General features: G+C 43.5%; 1 protein-coding gene across 1 annotated transcript; it reads left to right on the top strand.

Annotated features, from left to right (window-relative positions):
- Window position 1: 1 nt before the first annotated feature.
- On the top strand, window positions 2-24,658 carry L3HYPDH (trans-L-3-hydroxyproline dehydratase). Its single transcript, XM_075530699.1, has 5 exons — window positions 2-627; window positions 7,586-7,755; window positions 17,900-18,022; window positions 19,462-19,599; window positions 23,002-24,658. Exons 1-5 carry the CDS (start codon window positions 120-122, stop codon window positions 23,125-23,127), a joined length of 1,065 nt encoding a protein of 354 aa, XP_075386814.1. The 5' UTR covers window positions 2-119; the 3' UTR covers window positions 23,128-24,658.
- Window positions 24,659-25,460: the final 802 nt, after the last annotated feature.

The following is a 25,460-nucleotide window of genomic DNA, read 5'->3' on the forward strand; positions in this document are numbered from 1 at the left end:
TCTGCGTTCCGAGGCCCCGCCCCTCAGGCTGTCCTTCGTCCGGCCTGGCTGCAGGTATTTGGGTGATTGGGCTTGAGCGGCGTACGGCGGGGGCCGAGGTCGAGCGGCCAAACCAGCCAATGGAGCCCGCGCCGGCTGTGCCCTGGGTGCCCCCGCACGACCCGAAGACTCCGACGCTGTCGGTGGTGGATATGCACACGGGCGGGGAACCCCTGCGCATTGTGCTAGCCGGCTGTCCGGAGGTGGCCGGCGCCACCCTGCTGGCCAAGAGGCGCTACATGCGCCAGCACCTCGACCACGTGCGACGGCGACTCATGTTCGAGCCCCGGGGTCACCGGGACATGTACGGGGCCGTCCTGGTGCCCAGCGAGTTCCCGGATGCCCACGTAGGCGTCCTGTTCCTGCACAACGAAGGCTACAGCGCCATGTGTGGCCACGCCGTCCTGGCCTTGGGCCGCTTCGCCCTTGATTTCGGGCTGGTGCCTGCGCCCCCTGCTGGTGCCCTCGAGGCCCGGGTCAATATCCACTGCCCTTGCGGGCTGGTGGCTGCCTTCGTGGCGTGCGAGGGGGGCCGCAGCAGTGGCCCAGTGCGCTTCCACAGCGTCCCAGCCTTTGTGCTGGTCACAGGTAACTGGTGGGACCCTCTCAGCCCCTGGCGGTGCTGCTACCACAACCTGGACGCAACTAACAACACTAACAGTCTAGCGCGAGCTGGAATCACCTGCGCAACTAACCACAGTGCTTGTTATTAATACAATAGTAATTACAAGTCACTGCAAATGTGTAACACCATGCTAGCACTGCAGAGTGGTCCAGTGCATGCAGTTCAATTATCTTGCAGATACTTACCTGCTGCCTTGGGGAGAATCGTGCAATACAGACTAACTTGCTCGCCACTGGGAAAAGCAAAGTAAATAAGGTCAAGGACATCAATGAACAGCCAACATCCTAAAGTTTCAAACAAAGTTGAGTATCCCTCTTTAGATACATTATTTTCAAAACAAACAAAACCTCTCACTTCCATTGAGGCGATTCCACTCATAGCCACCCGATAGGACTGGGTAGAATTGCCCCTCTGTGCCTCTGAGATTATGATTCTACCAGATGAGAAACCTATTACACCCCCAGCCCTGTCTCCTTTTCTACCTCTGCAAAAAGTGTCTTCCCTACTTCTTTGGAAGATAATTAAGTCAGATTGAATGAAATAGGCACTTTTGATAAGAGATGCTACCGTTCTTATTTATGAACAGGGGCTGACTTATTGTCTAGGTTCAAGTCCTCCTCCACCCCTTAAAACAAATACAATCTTAACTATTACTTGGCCTTAAATTACTTAACCTCTCTATGTCACTGTTTCTCATATTATTGTCTCATAGAGTTGTGAGAATGAAATAAAATGTCCTTGAAAAAACTAAGATAAAATACATTCTTCAAGGTGGGAAGGCTGCAAGATATAAAGAATTATGTCGGTGTACACAGCCTGTAAAGGAGCATGGGTAGCCCTATGGGTTAGGCATTAGGATGCAAAGTTCAAGGTTAGAGGTTCAAACATACCACCAATTCTACTGGGGAAAGATGAGCTTATCTGTTCCCATAAAGACTCATAGTAGGAAAACTCCTTTATAGGAAAAGAACGACTCAAGTGGACGTTGGAAGAAACCCTAGCACTTGCTCTTAAGCGTGCACACATACCCACCCACTGCCATCAAGAGGGTTCTGGGTTGCCAAAGCAAACGGAAGAAGTGGCACAAGAGCGGAACAGAACATGCCAGAGGGCAATGTATTCGTCTGAATACTTTAGAGAAACAAATGCATAGAAACTCATGTGTAAGAGAAAGTTTGATATAAAGGTTAAATGCACATCAAGAAAACATCCCAACCCAGTGCTGCCCAAGCCCACAAGTCCAACATTAACCCATATGTCCAACACCAATCCACAGAGGCCTCTATCTAACAAAACAGACACAACGGTGCTGACTGCAGGAGGAAAGCTGAGTCAATGAATGTAAGCATCTCAGCACTGGCAGGGGGTCTCCACATGGCTGCTCCAGAACCCAGGGGTGCATCGGGGTAGGTCCATGTGGCTTCTCCTCGGGGATGTCTTACAGGAAATGAGCCGTGCCAGCTAAAGCAGGGAACTGGCTAAGGCAGCTGCACCCTGGTCTGACCATCACAAAGCAAGGGACTCTAGAACTAGAATGGCAAGGCTCACTGAGCCATTTATCCCTGCGTCCTTCAATCTCACATGTGTTTATTGACCAGGTTGGCACAATAAACTAACTCAGGCAGCTTGAGAAGATGAGCATTATAATGAAATATGCAAAGACCTGGAGTAAAGAAACCAAGAAGGAAGAACATGCTCAGTTCATCTCAAACTGAACCAATTGAAGAAAAATTCAAGTCTCAATTTGTAATATTTAAGGATTCTATGGGCAAAATATTAAATGATACAGGAAGCATCAGAAGAAGATAGAAGGAATACACAGAACTACTGTATCAAAAAGAACTCAACCCACAACAATTTTCAAGGGGTAGGATAGCATATGACCTAGAACCAAAGGTAATGAATAAAGAAGTCTAAGATAAACTGTAGACATGAGGGAAAAACAAGGCGTCAGGAATTAACAGAATACCATTTGAAATGTTTTAAACTGATGAAGCACACAGTCACGTAAGTCAAAATTGAAAGACAGCAACCTGGCCAACCAACTGTAAAAGCTCCTTAATTGTACTCATTCCAAAGAAAGGTGACCAAATAGAATGCAGAAATCATCAAATAATATCATTAATATCACATGCAAATAAGATTTTGCTGATGGCATTTCAGAATCAATTGCAGCAGTACATTGACAGAGGTTCAGAGGAGGACACAGAGTGGGGCTAGCATTGCTAATGCCAGATGGGTCGTCATTGAAAGCAGAGAATACAGAATGTTGACTCGTGTTTTACACATTATGTAAATGCATCTGATTGTGTGCATCATAACACACTGGATAACAGTACAAGGGAATACTGCATGGTTTAAAATCATGGTTTATTCAATTTGTATAGTAAGCAAATATCAGAGAAACTGAACAATATGCAAAAGAATACAGCTTCAAGACTGAAGGAAGGCTCATTAATAAACTGATACACTGAAGAGACAACGTTACTTGAAGAAGGCAAAAGGAAGGAAACACTTGCTGGTCAAGATCATGGATTATGGCCAATGTAAAGAAAACCAAAATCCTCACAACTGGACCAATGTGCAACAACATGACAAAGGAAGAAAGATCCCGGTTGTCAGGGATTTCCTTGTGAGTGCATCTACATCAATTCTCATGGAAGCAGAAATCAAACAACGTACTTCCTTCGGCACATCTTCACAAGCCCTCCTGAAGGTGTTGAAGAGCAATGGCAGACTTTGAGGACTAAGGTAGGCCGGATCCAAGGCGTGGTTATTTTCCATCGTCTCATCCTGGTGAAGGCTGGATAATGAATAAGGAAGACTAGAGAAAAATTGAGGAGCTCTGATGGTATAGTGGTCACATCTTGGGCTGCAGTTGCCTGGTTGGCAGTTCAAAACTACCAGAAGCTCCAAAGAGAAAGACTGGCTTTTTACTCCTGTAAGTGTTTAGTCTCAGAAACCCACAGGGTTGCTCTGCGTCAGCACTGACTCGATGGCAGTGAGAGAGAAGACTTGATGCATTTGAATCATGGTGTTGGAGAAGCATTTTGAAAGGACCACTACCTTCCAGAAGAACAATCAAATCTGCCTCAGAAGAAGTCCAGCCAGAAGGTTCCTTAGAAGCAAGACTTGGCGAAACTTCATCTCCTGTATTTTGGACATGTTATCAGAAGAGACCAGTGTATGAAAAGGACTTGGTAATCATGCTTGGTAAAGTATAGGATCAGCCAAAATAAAAATCCATCTTTGATGAGATGGATTGACACAGTTGCTGCAATAATGAGCTCAGATATCAAAATGATTGTATGGACGGCACTGGACAGGGTAGTGTCTCATTCTGTTGTGCATAGGGTCACTATGACTCAAATCCAATTTGATATACCTAACAGCAGCGTGAGTTGGAATGGCTGTGGAGGTAGAACCGTTAGGAGCCCTGGAGCACAGTGACTAAAGTGCTTCTCCCTGGTTCAAGGGCGTGGCTGCTATCCAAAGGTTGAGGTTTAAGCCTGCTAGTCACTCAGCAGGAACAAGATGCGGTGGGCTGCTTCCAGATTTTGATAGCCAGTTCTACTGTGTCTGATAAGATCACCATGATTCTGAAACAACTCAGTGGTAGTGAGTTTGGCTTGGTTTTAAGGCATAGCCTTTGGAAACCCTTGAATGTTACAAGTGATCAATATGCTGGGCTGCTAAACAAAAGGTCGGAAGTTTAGATCCACCCAGCGCCTCCTGAGAAGACAGATTCAGCAGTCTACTTGCAAAAATATTCAGCATGAAAACCCCTGGAGGACATGTTAATGTGACACACTTGGTCCTTCCCTGAGTTGGAGTCGGCTGCTTTGGCAAGCTCTTGGTGGCTCGTCAAGAGCACCGTGGTTGTCAGGTAGACTCTCACACCAAACCATTACCGAGAGGGAGAGCTGTCATGGGGGTGGCGTGGCAAGCTAACCTCGGGTCTCTGTCATTTAAGCAACTGACTCCCCTCTGTAGGATGCTTAACTATTCAGGATGCAACTGACTTAGTCATCCAGGGATAGAGTCATCACCTCTTTTCCTCCAAGCATTCGAGCCCTACAAATCATTCTGCTCCAAAATGTTCCAGCTTGATCTTCCCAGAGGAATGGGACTCCAGCTGCACCTGATTACGACAGATACACTCCTACCCCAGGCATTTGTCAGTCTCGCAGCAAGCTAATGAAGAATGCCTTTGGGGAAATGGCACTTTCTCCATTAGGAGAGAATGACGTGACACTTGGTTTGGGGCGGGCACATAAAAAAAGGGGTGTTTCTAGTTCAGGCTGCATCAAAAAACCCTAATGGTTACCTAGCTTGGCTACCGCTTCCCCTAGGCAACCTCAGCAGCAGTTGGGGGCACTCCCTTGACTGGGACGGGACAGCTGGCCAAGGATTGCCCACGGCATCATAGCTGGGAGCGGGTTAGCCCATACACACAGAAATTCTTGCAAACGTCACTGTGAGGCAGCATAATCCTTAGCGGGCATGAGCAGTCACATTACATTGTTTAAACAAAATCCAAACTTCTCTACTTTAAAAAATGCATAAAAGTCAGACTAAAACACACACACGCATACAAATAAAGAAAATAGATGAGTAAATGTTTACATATAATTTACATAGTCCTTTTTCCTTTTGGACATTATTGCTGAGGGGAAGAAATGAACACGATCCAGTCTTCTTGCTATTGTAAGCATCCTTGTAGATTGGTGGGGGCCAGGAGCTACAGAGGAGCCCTGCTGGCACAGTGGGCTTTTCACTGGGCTGCTGCTAACCGAAAGGTAAAGCATTTCAAAACCACCAGCTGCTCCTCAGGAGAAAGACAAGACTTTCTACTGTAAAGAGTTACAGTCTTGGAAACCTACAGAGGCAGTTCAGTGCTGTCCTGCATGTCAGAATTGACTGGATGGCAGTGAGTTGGTTTGGTTTGAGGAATTACACTAAGGAGCCCTGGTGGCTCAGTGCATTAAGCATGAGGCTGCTACCTGCAAGGTTAGTGGTTCAAATGCATCAGCTTGATCCAGGGCAGAAAGATGGAACTGTCTGCTTCCTTAAACATTCAAAGCTTAGAAACCCCGCAGAGAAGTTCTACCCTACCCCAGTGGGTTGCTATAAGTCCAAATTTGGTTTGGTTGGGGCTGTGTTTTCCTTCACAGTTGTCATAAGTTGCTGTCTCAGGTTTCCCATCTCTCTAGCTCTGATGTTTCCTAGAAAGCGTCTCAGAGTAGTTAGCAAATATTTATGCATGATTGGAAAAGTAAGGGCATTCAGACACTCCATAACTTATGCGAGCCTCATTAAGTCAACAATAAAAATAGGTACCTTGCTAAAGATCTATTATATTTCCTGATGCTTATTTACTTAATTTGTTTTATTCACTTCATGATGAGTATAAAGATACCAAATTCCACTTTTCTGACCCCAAATGTGTATATGAATCAAATAAACCTATGATCAATTCCATTTCAGCACTTCTAGAGCTGGGTCACATCTCACCCAGCAGAGGGCACGGTCCTAGACTGCCTGAAGCTTCAGAAAGCAGCGGCATTCAGCTCAGTGGTAGTGAGGTCATGCTCCCTCAGTAGTATTAAACTCAAGGGTCTCGCCTCACTTTTAACCTGCGAGCTCCAATTTCAGGGATTCCCTCTACACCTTCAATACTAGCCATATGTTCAGAGGCCCTTTGGACCCTCTCACTCTTGATTTGCTGGGCCCATTAATCTCTTGGATTTGATCGTTTACTGAAACACAGACTTCAGGAAAGAACTATACTTATGACAGTTTTATTATAGCAAAAAAACCCAAACAAATGTAGAGTCCCATAGAGCAAAAAGGTGTTAAGCAGGGTTCTCTAGAGAAACAAAACTAGGACACTTATGATTTATATATATATATATATATATATATATATATATATATAAATAGATACACACACATATATATATATACATATATGTGGATAGGTTTATACAGCACAAAAGAATATAACAGCTGATTTGTCCACACAGCAGTACAGAGGGCTCAATTCAACTCATTTCCATGGAACAGTCCTGAGTCCAAAGTCAAGGAAGCAAACAGCTGGGTCTTCCCTCAGGCAATGCAGGCAGAGTCCACCCACAGGCAGCAGCCCAGGAGCTTAGTGAAGCAAGCCTGGATGGGATAGTGAACTCAAGCAATGCAAGGCGACAGGATCCAACAGCCTCAAGCTCAAGCAATGAACATACCAGCAGTGTGGTGAAGCAGGTCTCAAAGGAGCCTCAAGCTCTAGTGACATGATCAATGGGTTGGCTTGTCCCACAGTAGTGTAGCTCACAAGCTGAAGCAGAGAACTAGCTAAAGCAGCCACAAACTGGTCTGATCACGAGAGCAAGAGGAGGGGCAGGCCATGCTCTCCAATCAAACTGCAACCTGATTAGTCCTATATGTTCCTATTGGCCAGGTTGGCACAATAAGCCTACCTATCACAGTCCCCAAAATGCACATCTACACACCCATGTATGTTAATGCATTTCACCAACCAGGAAGCCCACAGAGTTTTCATGTCCAGAGCTTTGACTGGGGTCTCATTCTGAGGCATTATTGACTCAGGTTGGCTGATAAGAAGTGGGTCTTTCTGACCTAGCCAACCTGAGTTACCTCATTAGTATAAACTCTCAGGTGGAGTCTGGGTCCTCATCAAAGACACTAGGTTGAATTCCAAGGTTTTAGAGATTCTCTCTCAGGAGACAGAGATTTAAGTCGACGTGAAGTTAAAATATTTACTCAATAATGTGAAAAGAACCATCCCCGTCAAGCCACAGGGGTGGGAGGGGGGGTTAAATGCTGTGCTTTGGGGCTAAAAAATTGAAAACAAACTTTAAAAAAAAATTTATTTAAAACAAACTTCTTTTCAAACATTTTTAGATCTCACAGTTGATGTTCCTGGTCACGGGAAGGTGGTGGTGGACATTGCATATGGTGGCACATTTTATGCCTTTGTCAGTGCTGAAAAGTTTGGACTGAACCTTTGTTCTGCCAAGACGAGGGACCTTGTCGATGCTGCAAGTGCAGTGACGGCAGCAGTCAAAACTCAGGTCAGTAGACTTGCAAATCGAAATCGTTGCACTTACAGAGAAGATGAATGATTTACATAGTTAAATTACTAGCTGCACTAAGAAGAGGGTAGTGGCTACATTCTGTAGGCATTAGAGCCAGATTATAGGGGGGCTCTAGCTTTGTCTCTTGTACTATTTGCAATCTTTAGAACTTTGGACATCACCTCTGTGCCTGTTTCCTGTTGGTACAATGTCAGTCATAGCATAGCTGCTTCATAAGAATTGGCTCAGCTGTACCAGATTAAAGACTTAGCCTAGTGCCTGACTGGGAACAGGTGTTCAATCAAGGAAGACTATTGTTGATACATGCACCCTGGAAATGCTTGTGATCATTTAAGCGTACAGTAGAATATTCAACTAATTTTAAATTCATGAGCTTTGATCACTCTCTCTGTAAAACTTGAAAATACTTAATGAAGACTTGAAAATATAGGGTATCGCCTTATTAAGTCAGAAAAATTGTTCTCTTGCTTCGTGAAGAACATTAAGTCCTACAGAGAATTTTTTCTATATTGCTTAGAAGTCGCTTCAATTACTACTTATGTAAGTCTAACTTTATCTTGGGAAAATATTCTGATAAAGTCAATACAGATAACAAATAAGTCTAGAATGTGCTTTCATTTCTGCCACAAATATGTGATTTCACCTTGAAATGGGAACTACATGTAGAATGAAATATACAGTTTTTCCATGGCTGGGCATATAAAAATTGTTATTCTAAGTGAACAATCTCTTATGATTGTATCAAAGATACTAATTATGGAATTTTATTCCTTAATACTCATGAATCTTTAACATAATTTTAATAGGAAAATGAACATTTACACCATAGTACAGTTCTAAATTATTCTTTCCCAAAGTCCAATGATACACTTTCATTTGTTGAATTATTTCATCATCATAAGTTCTGAAGTTCCAAATTTACATCGATTTTGTTATCTCATTAAACAGGCAGGTAATAGTTTTAGAGTACACTATTTGGCATAAAATAAATTCACTTGGCTTTTCATTAACTCAATACAAAAAAAGCAGAAGCAGAGTTTTCTTAATAAAGCGAGTCATTTTGAATTTCTCACCAAGCTGTGCAAGGGGGGATGACATTCGGGAGGAGGGATTCTGAGATACGGTTTTGATTAATGATATATCAAAACCAAACCAAACTCACTGCCATCGAGTCAGTGCCGACTCACAGCGAGCCTAGAGGACAGGGTAGAACTGCCCCTGTAAGTTTCTGATACTGTAACTGTTTGCGGGAGTAGAAAGCCCAGTGTGTGGCCCACGGAGCAGTGGGTGGCTGTAAACTGCCAGCCATGCAGTTAGCGACCCACTGCATAACCACTACGGCACCTGAGCTCCTAATGATATATCCTGACCATTCATACTGCTGAGGTAGACTGAGAGAAAGCTAATTGAGAGGATGAGGTAGGGTGGGGGTGGGGCGATAATATAAATTCATCTTCGTCCATTCAGTCTCTGAACAAACATTGACCAGGCACTGCTAAATACCTGTGATCCAAAGGAAAAACCAGCCTCCCCTTCCAGGAGCTCAGTCTACTGAGGGAAGCATGGGAAGCAAACCTCTGGGTGTGGATTGAATTGCACCCGTTTTCACGGCACAGGGCGTGCATACAACCTCCTCCACCCACCAAAGCTGATCACCACCGCAGAGGTCAGACACGCCCCTCCCTCCAGCCTTCCTGTCAATTCCCACACCAGCTGCCCCTCCCACAGCTGTCTCTAACTTTCTTGCTGTCTTCCACAGCTCTCGCCTTTAAGCTAGATTGGAGAACTCGGTGCACCGGCCACATTGAGCTCATTTTCAGAACTCATCATTATGAGGTTTCTTAGGGTAGTAAAAAGGTTACAATTCACATGAGAAATGCTCAGGATACAGTTGTTCCATCCAGACACGCTCTTCTGTACTCTGCCTGCAGGCAGGCCGCTCTCTGACCCTCAGCTTCTTGGCCTGGCCTCTTCCCGGCTCAGGCAATTTCACTAAGCTCTTTACAGACTACCAATGAATGCCCAAAGGGCATGCCCCATCCACTGTAGGCCTCAACCTGAAGACATTCAGCTCCACCTCCTTGACTCAGCAAAACCCAACTCCCCCAATTGTGTGCCCAGCTTCTGCCCCCAAACACTCCACTTTACTTGCTCTACTGGCTAGGAAGTCCATTGCTCTGCCTCATGCACTGGCTCCGGGTTCTGCTGCTGCTGCTCTTCTGCCACTTCCCTGATGTCACAGCTGTCTTCTGGATTGAGGGGATCCAAGGAATAGCTCCACTCCTGGCTCTTCTCTTTTGCTGGAAATAAAACTTCCCTACTTCCTGCTTCTGAGCTAGCTCATTGTATACTTAGGAGGATGGCAATCACAATTACTCTTGTTAACAATCACTCACAGGTGAACCACAATCCAATTAGTATCTTCTCCCACTTTCTTACTCAGACCCATCACGAAAATGAAGGTCCTTTGGTAGAACTAACACAGGCTCTGGCTAGATAAGCCATATTAAATAATTCACTGCATTACAGACCCCCTAATGATACATTGAAGTCCTTACCTCCAGTACCTGTGAGGGTGGTACTGTTTGGAAAGAGGGTTGTTGAGAGTTTACCGGTTAAGTTAACCTTAAATGACACTAGAGTAGTAAATCAATCTTCATTTCCCCCCTTTTTATAAGAATATTATTATAGTCCCCCTTTTTATAAGAATATTATTATATTCCTGTATCATGATATTCTTACAAAAAGAGGGGAAGACAGCCATTTGAAGATGGAGGCAGATTGGGACGATGCAGCATAATCTAGGAAATGCCAGACTACCAGAAGCCACCGGAAGCAGGAATTCACTGTGAGTCAGGGTTGAGTTGGCGGCACCTAACAACAAAAGTAGATCCTTGAAACTGTGAGATAATAAATTGATGTCACTTCAAGGCACTCATTTCCTCCGCTTGCCCACCAGTATGTCCTACTCTGGTGGTTTGCATGCTGCTGTGGTGCTAGAAGCTTGCCACCAGTATTTCAAATACAGCAGACTCCGTCTTGTGAGCAAACGCAGTTCAGTGGAGCTTCCAGACGGGTTAGCCACAGAGAACCCCATGAAGAACTGCACTGCCGCATAGAGTGCCGGAGGATGAGCTCCTCAGGTCGGAAGACACCAGAGTATGACTGGGAAGAGCTGCTCCTGAAAGTAGTTGACTTTAGTGATCTGAATGGGGGAACGCCTTGGGGAACTTCATTTACTGATAAGAGTATGGCTCAAAATTATAACAAACAGCTGAAAACAGCTGTTAATAATTAGAATGTGCAATGTATAAATTATAAATCTAAGAAATTAGAAAAGAAAAATGAAATGGAGCAGCTGAAAATTGATATCCTAGGCACTTGTGAGCTGAAACGGACTGGTATTGGCCATTGTGATTCAGACAATCATATGATTTACTATGCCAGTAATGACCTATTCAAGAGGAGTAGCATCCCATTTGTCATAAAAATAAAGAATATTTCAAGATCTCTTTTGGAGTACAATGATGCGTGTGATAGGATTGTATCTACATGCCTACAAGAAAATTCAGTTAATAAAACTGTTATTCAAATGTACGTTCTGATCATTAAAGCTACTGGTGAAGACCTTCTACCACCTTTTTCAGTCTGAAATTGATGAAACATGCAATCAAAATGTATTGATAATTAATTGGCCATTGGAATGCAAAGGATGGTGAGAAAGAGGAAGGATCAGTAGTTGGGTAATGTGGCCTTGGTGACAGAAACAAAGCTAGAGATCACATGATAGAAGTTTGCAAAACCAGCAACTTTGTAAATACCCTTTTCATAGTAACTACATATGTAGCCCTCCCCAGATTCAAATGGAGTGCATCTTGGGAAGAGACTATGGAGAAGCTCAATGGCATCAGCCAAAACAAGAGCATCTGAATTTAGAGACTGTTTTAAGAACAAATTTGAGACATTGACACTAATGACTTGAAGCCTGTGAAGTTGTGAGATGACATCACGAACATCGTACTTGCAGAGAAACTCTGGTGCATATGCACGGAGTACTACCCGTTCCTAAAGACACGGTGATGAAACCATGCAATGCCTCGTGACATGGATGGGCCTGGGAGCCATGATGCTGGGTGAATTTAAGTCAGTCTCAAAAAAGCAAACACTATATATGTCCACTATAAGGATAAACACCCAGACGAAGGCAGGCTTCTGCTTTCAGGATATGTAATCTGTTAATCCAGTCTCCCAAGCCAGCCCATAGTCTGTGAACCATATCCCACCTCTTCATTTGTTCATCGTGAAAATGGCTTTGAAAGAGGATGCCTCATCTCAGCTGGGGTCAGTTTCCTGTGGGGAGAGAGAGAAAATCAATAAGATCCTGCTATACAACATTGTTCTTCAGTCATCCCAAATCAGCGGACACTCCCAAAAGAGTGACCACGGAACCCCACTGGAAATTCAAGTCAAGAGGTTGGGGTGAATGCTTGATTCCGAGAAGGCCATTGTACTTCTGTTGTGGGTAACCCGGGTGGGGCAACCTGCCATGGAGAAAAACGCTTAGCATGAAAACGACACAAGTGATGCACGATGAACCTGATCTGGTTTTCAGCATTTTCTGGATTTTTGTTTTGTTTCCTTTTGCTTTTTGTTTGTTCATATTAGGGTTTATCTCAGAAGTGTTATGTCATTGGGGTCACCCTCTTGGAGTTGTGTTATATGTTTTTCTGATTTTCGGTATATGAAATCTAGGATTCATGAACCTATAGGGACAGCAAGTAGAATAAGGGTTTGGGGGTGTGGGGTACAGTGGGGATGATGGTAAAAGGGAGATGTCAAGGAGTCCAGGAAGGAAAATAATGTTTAGAAACTGATTGTGGTAGCAATTTTACAATACTGCTTGATGTGAGTGAACTATGGAATGATATATGTATTAACTCCCAATTAATAATAGTTTTTTTTAAAAGACCCAAGCAGATGTCAGAAGAGACTCTGAAACTTGCTCTTGATCATAGAATAATTAGAGTGAATGGAAGAAATGATTAAATAAAAGAACTCAACAGAAAATTTCAGGAAGTTCCGGAATACAGAGTAAAGTATTGTACTATCACAGGCAAAGGCATATGGAGTTAGAAAGACAAAGGAAGAACACTCTCAGCATTTCTCAAATTGAAGAAAACCTGAAGCGAAAAATCAAACCTCAGCTTGACATATTGAAGGATTTTATGGGCAAAATATTGAATGATGTTTTGGTATAGATGGAAGGAATACACAGTCATGGTACTAAAAAGAATTGGTCAATGTTCAACCATCTCAAGAAATAGCATATGATCAAGAACCAATGGTATTGAAGGAAGAAATCCAAGCTACACTGAAGGCATTAGCATAAAACAAGGTTCCAGATATTGGTGGAATAACCATCAAAACATTTCAATAAATTGATACAACTCTGGAAGCATTCACTTGCCTACCCCAAGAAATGTACCAGACAGCTGCCTGGCCCACAGACTGGAAGCGATCCATCTTTGTGCTCATTCCAAAGAAAGGTGAGTCAACACCGTGTGGAAATTATTGAACAAGATCATTAATACCACATGCAAGTTCAATTTTACTGAAGATAATTCCAAAATGGTTGCAGCAGTAGACAGGGAGCCTCAATCAATGCAAGTCGTTTTCAGAAGAGAATGTGTTTCTAGGATCCCTAGTGGCATAGTAGGCTATATGTACTGGGCTGCTAGGCACAAGGTTAGCAGTTCGAAACCACCAGTCACTCAGCAGGATAAACATGAGAATGTTTCATTATGTTGTACACGGGGCCCCTGTGCATAAGAATGGACTTTCTGGCACCTCACAAGTCACTCACTTTGTGATACTTTGTTATGACACCCTAGGAAACTAGGACACTTCTGAAGAGTGTATCATAGAGGTGGAGACCCAGACTGGAAAATGGAAAACAAACCTTCAATATAAAGTCCTCTTGGGTCTGGTTTTAGATGGGCTTATGGATTGTAAGAACACAAACCTAGTCAATTGCTTTAAAATACTGCCATCATCTTAGTCATACTCTAAAACATTACAGAAATTCTGCAAGCATCAAACCACCAGATGGCCCAAGAAGCTCAAGAAGTGCTACACGTTTGGGCGGAGCCTATTTGACCATCCACATCACTTGGCTTCTACTCCATGAAGAGTTCCGGTCTCAGAGACTCTCAGGGGCAGTGATTGCGCATTGTTTTTTCCATATCCCCTTCTAGCTCCTGAGAATGAGACTACTTTATGCCTTGGTTCGTTGTGTTTGAGCCGCCAGGCCATCCTGGGAACAGTGCCTTCACAAAGTTTGTGGGAAAATTCCATTTTAAACCAATTTTTCCATGAACTGTGTGAAGCCCCTTGTTTTATAAAGAGCGTGTGTTCAGGATAGGAAGGAGGGTATAAAATGTGGCTATTCCTGTAGTAGAAGCTTTATGAAGAACAACTTTGAAAAGAGGTTCAAGGGATGATAAGAATTGTGAGGTGACTCTTTTTCCCCAATGGGTTTGCCACCAGAATATAGGTGTCAGTGAAAACCATCACAAAAACCTGAGCCAAAATGGGAAAGGAAAAAAGATCCACATCAATGTCATCATCATTGGACATTTCAGTTCTAGCAAGTCCACCACAACTGGTCACCCGATCTACAAATGGGGTGCAATTGACAAAAGAACCATCCAGAAACTCGAGAAGGAAGCTGCTGAGATGGGGAAGGGCTCCTTCAACTCTGCCTGGGTCTTGGATAGACCAAAAGCTGTGTAAACCTGGCTTCACCATTGATACTTCCCCATGGAAATTTGAGGCCAGCTAGTGCTATGTGACCATCATCGATGCCCGCGGACACAGAGACTTCATTAAAAACATGATCACAGGGATATCTCAGGCTGACTGTGCTGTCCTCATGGTTGCTGCTGGTGTGGGTGAATTTGAAGCTGGTCTCTCCAAGAATGAGCAGACCTGTGAGCATGCCCTTCTGGCTTACACACTGGGTGTGAAACAGCTCATTGTTGGTGTTAACAAAATGGATTCTACTGAGCCAGCCTACAGCCCCAGAGATAGGAGGAAATTGTTAAGTAGCCAGCACCTACATTAAGAAAATTGGCTACAACCCTGACACAGTAGCATCTGTGCCAATTTCTAGTTGGAATGGTGACAACATGCTGGAACTAAATGCTAATATGCCTTGGTTCAGGGGGTGGAAGGTTACCCGTTAAGCATGGCAATGCCAGTGGAACTCCACTGCTTGAAGCACTGGATTGCATGTGCCACCAGCTCACCCAGCTGACAAGCCCCTGCGCCTGCCTCTCCAGAACATCACCAAGATTGGTGGTCTCGGCCCGGTCCCTGTGGGCAGAGTGGAATTGTGGTTCTGAAACCCGGTATGGTGGTCACCTTTGCTCCTGTCAATGTTACCACTGAAGTGAAGCACTATTGAAATGCACCATGAAGCTTTGAGTGAAGCTCTGCCTGGGGACACTGGAGGCTTCCATGTCAGGAACAGCTCTGTCAAAGATGCTCGCCGTGGCAGCGTGGCTGGTGACAGCAAAAATGGCCCACCGATGGAAGCAGCTGGCTGCACTGCTCGGGCGGTCATCCTGAGCCGTCCAGGCCAGACCTGTGCTGCATTGCCACACTGCCCGCATCGCTTGCAAGTTTGCTGAGCTCAAAGAGAAGAAGGGTCGCTGTTCTGGCAAGAACTTGGAAGACGGCCCCAGATTCTTGCAGTCTGGCGATGCTGCCACTGTTGCCCTGGTACCCGGCGAGCCCATGCGGGTGGATAGCTGCTCTGGCTCTCCTACAGGTCGTTTTGCTGTGTGAGACACGAGACCGACAGGTGCTCTGGGTGCCGTCAAGGCAGTGGACAAAAAGGCTGCTGGAGCTGGCAAGGTCACCAAATCTGCCCAGAAGGCTCAGAAGGCTAAATGCATATAATCCATCACACCTGCCACCCCAGTCTCCATTGTTGGTGGAAGATCGGTCTCAGACCAGTTTGTCTCTATTGGTCATCAAAGTTAAACAGTCAAAGACTGACTGGTTGATGACGACAGTGCATCGTAAAACTTTCTGAAAGAAAGGAATGTCTGTGGACCACCTGTTTCTTTTTTGGGCGGCAGCATTAAGTTATTAGTTTTTAAAATCAGTACTTTATAAGGAGAAAACTTGCCAAAACATTTGTCACAGAATTTTGAGACTCATTAAAACAATTTAATGGGGAAAAAAAGAATTGTGATGTGTTAGTTGCCATCCATTGGCTCTGACTCATAGTGGTTCAATTGAACAAGTGCCCAGTGCTGTAGCTTCTTCAGAACGGTCTCTGTGTTTGAGCCAGTGTTGCAGCTACTGGCTCCATCTAGCTCATCGAGGAGCTTCCTCTTTTTCACGGGCTTTTTTGTTACTCTTTCTTTACCAAGCGTAAGATCCTTCTCTAGGGGCTGTCCCCTTATGCTAAAATATATGAGATGCAGTTTTCTCTTCCTTATAAGGAACAGCCTGACTGTAGTTCTTTCAAGAGTTTGTTCATTCGTCCACCAATCTGATATATTTCATATTCTTCTCCAATACCATTACTCAATTGTATGAGGTCCTCTTCATGTGTCCCCATTGTCTAGTTTTCACATGCTTAGGAGGCAAATGAAAATATCTTGGTATGGGTCAGGTGCAACTTAGTCCTCAAAATAACATCTTTGCTTTTTAAGACGTTGTTTATTCACCTAGAGTCTATATTCTAGACAAAGATGCCTTTCTGGAAAAAAAAGTATTGTACAAATTATAAAGATTAACACATGGAAGAAGCACACCAGCCGGTGCGATCACGAGGTGCCAAAGGGACCAGGTATAAGGCATCATGGAAAAAAAAGAATATATATATAGGTGTGTATATATATATATATATATATATATATATATATATATATATATACCATAGTGAATGAAGGGGGAAGTGCAGAGTGGAGACCCGAGGCCCAAGTGTCGAACAGTGGAGATCCCCACATAGAGGGGTTTAGGAGAGGAGATGGGTCAGTCAGGGTGCGATGTAGTACCAATGAAGAACACAGCTTTCCCCCAGATCCTGGATGCTTCCTCTCCCCAACTACCATGATCCGAATTCTACCCTGCAGGACTGGATAGGGCAGAGGTTGTACACTGGTGCATATGGGAGCTGGAGGCACAGGGAATCCAGGGTGGGTGATACCTTCAGGACCAGGGGTGTGAGGGGCGATGCTGGGAGAGTGGAGGGTGAGTGGGTTGAAAAGGGGAACTGATTATAAGGATCCACATGTGACCTCCTCCTTGGGAGATGGACGGCAGAGAAGGGGGGGGGAAGGGAGACTCCAGATAGGGCAAGAAATGACAAAATAACAATCTGGATTATCGAGGGCTCATGAGGGAGGGGGGAGCGGGGAGGGAGGGAAAAATAAAGAGGACCTGATGCAGAGGGCTTAAGTGGAAAGCAAATGCTTTGAGAGTGATTGGGGCAGGGAATGTATGGATGTGCTTTATACAATTGATGTATGTATATGTGTGGATTGTGATAAAGAGTTGTATGAGCCCCTAATAAAATGTTTTTAAAAAGATTAAAAAGGATAGAGGACAGCACTGAAGCTACAGCTCAGGGAGAGGGACATGTCTGATCAGAGCACACAGGAGCAAATGAAGGGGGAGGATAAGAGAGTGGAGCACATCCTGGCTCACCAAGCCTTGAGGATGATATCCCTGCTCAGAACAACCAATGCACAGAGAGAACCATATGGCCAGCCCCACTATGAGACACAACATCCCTCGCTCCGTAGCCCTACAGGGGACAACACTGGAGACAGTGCGGGAATTGCACCTGATCTGACCCAACCACACCACGACAAAACACTAAGGGCATGGAACAGAACAGCCAGGGGAGCAGAGCAACGAAGTCTCCAAGGAATATAGACTTCTGGGCCAGGATGTGGCACCCCTTCAGATTCAGGAAAATATTCCTAAAGGTCAACAGACCTTGAACTATTGAAAAAATAGGCTTAAGAGGTCATCTAAATTATTTGTAGGTAAGTTTGGATGAAAATGTTTTACATGTGGTGTTTGTTATTGTTGCTTTCAGTTTAAAATTAGTCATCCCGAAAGTGAAGATCTTGCCTTTCTGTATGGAACCATATTAACAGATGGGAAAGACACTTATAGTGAAGAACCAACTACCAACATCTGTGTGTTTGCAGACAACCAGGTTGGGCTTTTTTCCTTTGTTGTGAATTGTGTGAAGGTATGCAGTGCAGGTCAGTTTTCCAGTAAACAATTCATACACATATTGTTTCATGTCATTGATTGCAATTCCTACAATGTACATTGCTTATCCCACTTCCTACCTGTTTCCATTTCTATGCCTCCTTCTTTCCTAACCCTTCTGAACTGTACCTTGGGCGAATTCTTCTTTGAAAAAGAAAACAAACCCTCAAGTTATTCTAAGATATCTGTGCCTCCCTCGTGTTATTGTATCACTTTATACTCCTGTTAATTTTTTGGATGAAAGTTGGGGCATGGGGGTAAGTTCCTTGCCTAGCTGGCCACCCCACTTTTCTATGGCCCAATTTTTTCAGCTCAACCAAACAAGGTGAATGTTTACCCTGTCTCTTACAGGGGGTTGTGCTGCAGATAATGTGAGCTAATAGGCAAATTCCCAGTACTCAGTTCTTCCATTATGTGAACTGAGCTTCTCTTCACATGCTGTAAGGCATCTTCCCTTGACCTTTACGGCCAGGATACATATCTGATGATGGCTCCTCTCAGGTTCTCATGAACTAGATGGTGGTTTTGTTGAGAGAAGTGAATCTTAAATGTACCTTACAAGTAGACTTTCTGCTTTCCCCGGGGAACTTCCCTATGTGACCAGTATAAAGAGAGAGACGGTTCAGCTATCACCTGACCAGGAATGTTGGACTCTACTAATCTGTCCTATGACAACTGTAGTTCTTTCTCTTTAGAACAAAGTCATCTTGAAATAGTTTACTTCCCTCAGAGACCCAGCTGTGCATTTGGTATGTTGTCTAATGCACCATGCATTTGAAACGGTGTCAGTCTAATGGGGGAAATGCTGATTCTCCATTCCTAGTATTCCCTGCCCTGTGAAGGGAACTCCCCTGTCCCTAGTGAAGCCCTCCTGGCCTCTCCACCGAGGGGAGCAGGATTGGCTTGAACTGGTTGGGGGGGGGGGACAGGAATGGAGGGGAGTTGAGGGAGAAAATTCTGCTTGGCAGAGGGTTGCAGAATATTCTGCATCTCCAGGGGCTCTGAGGGTGAAGTATTCTGCTTCATCTTGGGGCATGGCGCTAAGAAGCTTCCCTATGGTGTCACCCTCATATAATGTCCCTTCTGAATAATCTAGGTGATATTTTGGTCTCTACTTAGATCTAAAAACATTTAAAAACGTCTTCTGTAGCAATTATATTCTCCAGCTTGTAGAAATTACCTTCTATATCAACCACACCACCCAGAAATATTTTAAATTTCGACACCATATTTGTACCCCGAGAGAGTACATTTTAAGACATGAAGGATTGTGCAAAGACATTGTGTGACACTGAGTATGTTATCGCCCATATTTATTTTTAAATTTATGCACTTGTAAGTAAGACACGTGAGCGCGCATTTTCTTTTGTTCTCAAACAGGTTGACAGAAGCCCAACCGGCTCGGGAGTGACAGCCCGGATTGCTTTGCAGTATCACAAAGGGCTCCTAGGACTGAACCAGACCAGAGCCTTTAAAAGCAGTGTAACTGGCTCTGTATTCACAGGGAAGGCTGTGACAGTGAGTGGGCTCCTTAACGTCTTATTTGTAAATGTGTTTGTGAGGCTGAAGAGGCCGGAATGAGATGTCCAGAGGTTTCTTCACTTAGCCCGAGAAGAGAACTTGAAAACAGGCCGGTAAAAACCTCTGTCAATGCCTTCTCAGAGGGGGTCGGGAGGCCACTGGTGGTCCCCAGGTCTCTCCCAGGAGGCCAACAAAGTCCAACTTAATTCTACAATAATATTAAGACCTTATCTGCATTCACTCTCTTTCTCTCACAAGTGCACAGCGGTTTTCCCAAGGCTGCATGAGCTGAGAAACCCCAGCTGCGTACAACGACTAACTGCTTTCTAGTAAATCATACAGTAAAGATGTTTGCAAAGTGAAAAGCAATTCCACATTCTTAATTTCTTTATTGGCCTGGAATTTTTCCCCACAAAAATGTTACCATGTAATAATGGGTTTATTATATTTTAAATGCATTGATAAATATTTTAAATTATGCCTGTTTAAATTGCCAATACAGTCAACATTGATATATAAGCTAAATAAGTAAGACCTCTTTGAGAACCTCCCCAGGGTCCTAACACCAAAAAGTTAGGAAACAGCTAAATGAGTGGCTGGTTTTGTTTTGTTTTGATATTCTCAAGAATTCTTTGATTTTATGTCATAGGATGTGAATCTTAACAAATGCAACTTTTGTAATGAAATCGAGTTTTAAAAGTGCTGGAAAAGCTAATGAATGAGATCTGTTAGTGAATGAGAAGTTGACTGATTTTTTCCTGTTGCTATTGGACCCTGCCACTTTGCTAAATCTTTCCTTTAGTTTGTTATTTCTCTCTTTTTCTTTTTTGCCCCTCAGTTATTTCTTGCTGAATCTTTGGAATGTCCTGTATATAAGATATCATCTCTAAGTAGAGATTAGTTTGCTTCTTCTTTACCAATTCGGATGCCTCTGTCTCTCTTACCTTACTGTTCTGGCTAAGACTTCTAGTGCAATATTGTATAGAAGTCGTGACAAAGGGCATCCTTGTTTGGTTTCCATTCACAAAAAGCTTTTAGTCTCTCGCCACTGAGACTAATACTGCCTGTTGGTTTAGTATATATGCCCTTAGGAATTTCCTATTTTATTGGAATTTTTATCAGGAATGGCTGTTGGATTCTGTGAAATTCCTTTTTGCATCAATTGATATGATCATGTGGTTCTTTTCCTTTGTCTTATTTATGTGGTGAATTAAAATGATTGCTTTTCTAATGTTGAGCCATCCTGGCATGTCTGTCATGTATCTCAATCGGTGATGATATGCTGCTGTTTCATATTTTACTGAACTTGACTGACTAGGATTTTATTGAGAATTCTTGCTTATATGCTCATGACGGGTATTAGACTATCGTTTCCTTTTTTTAGTGATATCTTTGCCTCATTTGGGTATCATTATATTCACTTCATAAATGAATTTGGGGGTATTCCATATTTTTTTTAAATTCTGGGAGAGTTTGAGTAGACTTGTTGTGAGCTCTTCTCTGAATGTTTGCTAGAATTTTCCAGAGAAGCTACCTGGGTAACACTCGTTGATTTCTTATTAATAAATGTAGAATGCATTGTCCTGAGCATTTGAGGTCAGTGATACAATAATAATCTATGTCTATTAAGTTGCTCTCTGAGCCAAGTATTGTATACTTAATTCCTACAAGAGTTTTGAAGTCGTTTATATTACAGTTATTATTCATACTTGCCCAAATATCTTCACTTTTACCATGCTCCCTTTTTAGGTCCTGTTATTATCGTTGCATCAGGAGATAACATGTGCATCAGGAGATAACATGGAGCAATAGGGAAGATAGGTAGCTGCCAGATGCCCAACAGTTATTGTCTGACGAGCCAGCGTGTGAGTCCTGGCGTCTGAGCTCAGACCCAATGCTATTCAGCATGACATTACACTATTAGACAAAAATGTTCAGTGAGGCTTTACATTATAGCATCTTTATAAAATGTTACAGTGAAACCATTGCACCTTAATCTAATATTTGACATTTTAACTTAGATCCTTGGTTATCCATATTTAAACATCAGAAAACAGTCATCTGTAGATAAGTTTTGAAGTCATCAATGTTATAGTTATTAATCATACTTGCCCAGATATCTTCACTTGCACCATGAGCCTTCCTTCTCTAGCTGAGCCCTTCAAGGCTCTCGCATTGTACCTCTCCGTCTCTTTCCATGCCCTGGCTTCCTTTTCTTGTCCTGCCACTTAGGTGTCCCCAACATTTACCCTTAGCCTCCTTCGCATCCCTCTTATCTTCAATTTGATGACTAAGTTTATTGTGCCAACCTGGCCGATAAACACATGTGGGTTAACTGAAGGGCGGAGGGATAAATGGCTCGGTGAGCCTTGCTTTTCGAGTTCTCGGGTCTCTTGCTTTGTGATGGTCGCACCAGGGTGCAGCTGCCTTTAGCCAGTTGCCTGCTTCAGCTGGCAAGGCTCACTTCCTGCAGGACATCCCTGAGGAGAATCCACATGGACTTATCCCGATGCAGTCCTGGGTGCTGGTGCAGCTGTGTGGAGACCCCTGCCAGCGCTGAGATGCTTACACATTCACTGACTTCGCTTCCCTCCTGCAGTTGGCATCATAGTGTGTGTTTTGTGAGATGGAGGAGGACTTTGTGGATTGGTGTCGGACATATGGGTTAATGTTGGACTTGTGGGCTTGGGCAGCACTGGGTTGGGATGTTTTCTTGATGTGCACTTACCCTTTATATAAAACTCTCTCTTATACATGAGTTTCTGTGGATTTGTCTCTCTAATATACCCAGACTAACACAATGACCTTGAGCAATATCCACCTCTTTCTGGGGCTTTTAACTCCAACCATCCATCACTGATGACTTCCAGACCTTAATTCCCCATGTCCTTCTGTCCTACTTCTAGACTCCCAAATGTCCCTATGCTTAACACTAATTGATTGTCCCAGAGATATCTCAATTTCAACTTCTTCAAAAAAAAGTTTTTCTTCTTCAAATGGGCTCTTCCTCTCATTCCTGTCTTGGTTAATGGCACCATCAAACTTTGAGCATGATCAGCGCATTCCTCATTAGTCACCAGGTGTGATCTCCAAAGTGTCTCTTATTAGGCTCCCTTCCTCCATCCTCAAGAAACACTGCCCTAGTAATTGGATTTGACCAATGAACTAACAGGCTTCTGGCTTTCTAGTCTTTTTCCTCTCCAATCCGCACCCCTCCCCCCCCCCATTTTATCACTACACTTATCACTACACATTTCAATGTGTCTCTCTCCTGAAGACCTGCCCTTGCTTATAGGAATAAGCCTTAGATTTTCTTAAAAATGAGGGAAAAAATCATGAGTGTAACTTTTAGGGAAGATATGTGCGCAGACTTCTGATATTATGCTTTCTCTTCTTCAGGAAGCAAAATGTGGTGATTTTAAAGCTGTCGTAGTGGAAGTGGCGGGGCAAGCCCATTACACGGGGACGGCAAACTTCACAGTTGAAGACGATGACCCACTGAGGGACGGGTTTCTTCTCCAGTGACTTCTTCCATGACTTTTAAGAGCCTTTATCTCTTTAAGCAATTATTCTAGATTAGTGATTTTCTTTAACTCACATGAAAAACAGTATCTGATGTTTATACATGTAAACGACCTTCAACTCATTCTAAAACAGGACCTGAGATAGTCACTAGGCTTCATATTGTCCCTGATGAAGTGGGTAAGGAGCTCTCTGGGAGGTCAGCAGCAGCCACTCCACAGAAGACAGGTGCAGCTGCTGCTCCCATAAAGAGGGACAGCATTGGAATCCCTGTACCATTGGTGTCACTCAGGGAGTTGAGTGTCATCACAGGGTGACAGTGTCAGAGGGAGTGACACCACAATGACTGACTAGAAATTTCTGTCCCATGTTTCAGCATAAATATCTTATTTTTTAATTAAAATATCCCTGTAGTCAGTGATAGCGACAGAAACATCGTGCTTACATGTATTAACATACCCACAAGGCTAAAACTCTGCAAGTTTACTTTTTGAACCTTCAGATGTGCTCCTGTCAGAGCTGTCATTAAATGTCATCCAAAGTCGGCGACATTTTGAATTTTGTGGTTTCCTCTGCATACACGGTTTTCATTATTGCCGTGCTTTTATAGTAACTCATTTTGTTAAATCTTCTGGTGTTTTAGCTACAATATTGTCATAATAGGTATTCATGAGCTCATATCAATAATGGTTTTGAGAAATAATAAAGGAAAAGGAGAAAAATGTAAAGGCTTGTGCTCCGTTCCTAATAATGTAACTAATAATGTATATAATGAGGGAAATCTCTGGGAAGTTCTACTCTGCCCTGTAGGGTCCCTGTGAGTCAGAATCAACTGGATGGCAAGGAGTTTCCTTTTTTCTAATATTTGCAAATATATACAAGAACCTTGGTTGCACAGTGGTTAGGGACGTCACTACTGATCAAAAGGTCAGTGGTTCCCACCAGCCACTCCACGAGAAAGGTCAGGCTATTTGCTCCCATGAAAATGGACCTCCCTGGAAAACCTACAGAGAATTCGTAGGCGTTGGAATGAACTTGATGGCAGTAGGTGTCCGTGGGGGCTTCCATGAGTGTTGATTGTGGAGCCCACTGAAATGAAATCAATGACAACTTCTTTTCTCTTTTTATGATGTTGTTTATCGATCCAGACGTGAGGGTTCTTGTTCTCCTTATGTGAAGGTAAAATCCACACTGAACTCTGTAGTAGTTGATCTTCATCAGTCAGCACTACAGGTCCACTTCACTTTCTGCAAACAAGGCTGTGCCCCCTGCGTGCCACAGGCTGTTAAATCCTGTGCTAGCCAATCCAGTCCTGATGCCGTGCTCTCCCTCTGGTAGCCCAGCTTCTCTAGTTGTGGATGCCTAAACAACAGCACCTTGTTCTGTTTAAACTCCCTCTGGGTCTATGTGCAGGTTCGTCTCACCACAGTGAAGCGTCCTGGCCTTCCCATTCTTCTGTGGTACCCATCAGATGAGGACATTTATTGTTCCTTTTTTTCCAAAGTAAATATAGAACTACTATTTTCTCTCCAAATCTTATGAGTGCTTTAATTTTGGGAGGAAAGTGCATAAGTTACATTTCATATCACTGTGTCGCACGCTGCCACATATGTCTAATAAAGGACACTATAAAATGGGCGTTACCCTCTGCTCCACTCGAAGCATGTGCTGATTAAGATCAATGACAGATTGCAACACAAGGTTAAAAACAAACAAAAAACCCCACCAAAACTCTCACAACGACCAATGCGGAACATCATGATCAATGGAGAAAACATTTTGAAATGGTCAAGGATTTCATCTTGCTAGGATCTACAATCAATTCTCATTGAAACAGCAGTCAAGAATTTAAACAATACATTGCACTGGGTGAATCAGCTATACAAAACTTCTTTAAGTGGGGTTGGCACTTTGAGGACTAAGGTGCATTTGACCCAATCCCTGGTATTTTCAAGCACCTCATCTGCAGGGGAAAGTTGGCCATTGACTAAGGAGGACTATAGAAGAATCGATGCTTTTGAATTATGGTCCTGCTGAAGAATATTGAAACTAGCATGGACTTCCAGAAGAAGAAACGCATTTGCCTTGGAAGTACAGCCAGCACAGTCCTAGGAAGCAAGGATAGTGAGACTGCCTCTCACACATTTCGGAAATGTTGCCATGAGAGATCAGTGCCTGTAGAAGGATATCATGCTTGGTGAAGCGGAAAGGCAGTGAAAAAGAGGAAGGCTCTTAATGATGTGGATTGACACAAGGGCTGCAACAATGGATTCAAACATAACAGCAATGTAAGGATGGTGCAGGACCAGACAGTGTTTTGTTCTGCAAACTTGTTT

This window comes from Tenrec ecaudatus, chromosome 14, assembly GCF_050624435.1.
Source record: "Tenrec ecaudatus isolate mTenEca1 chromosome 14, mTenEca1.hap1, whole genome shotgun sequence".
Taxonomy (NCBI): Eukaryota; Metazoa; Chordata; class Mammalia; order Afrosoricida; family Tenrecidae; genus Tenrec; species Tenrec ecaudatus.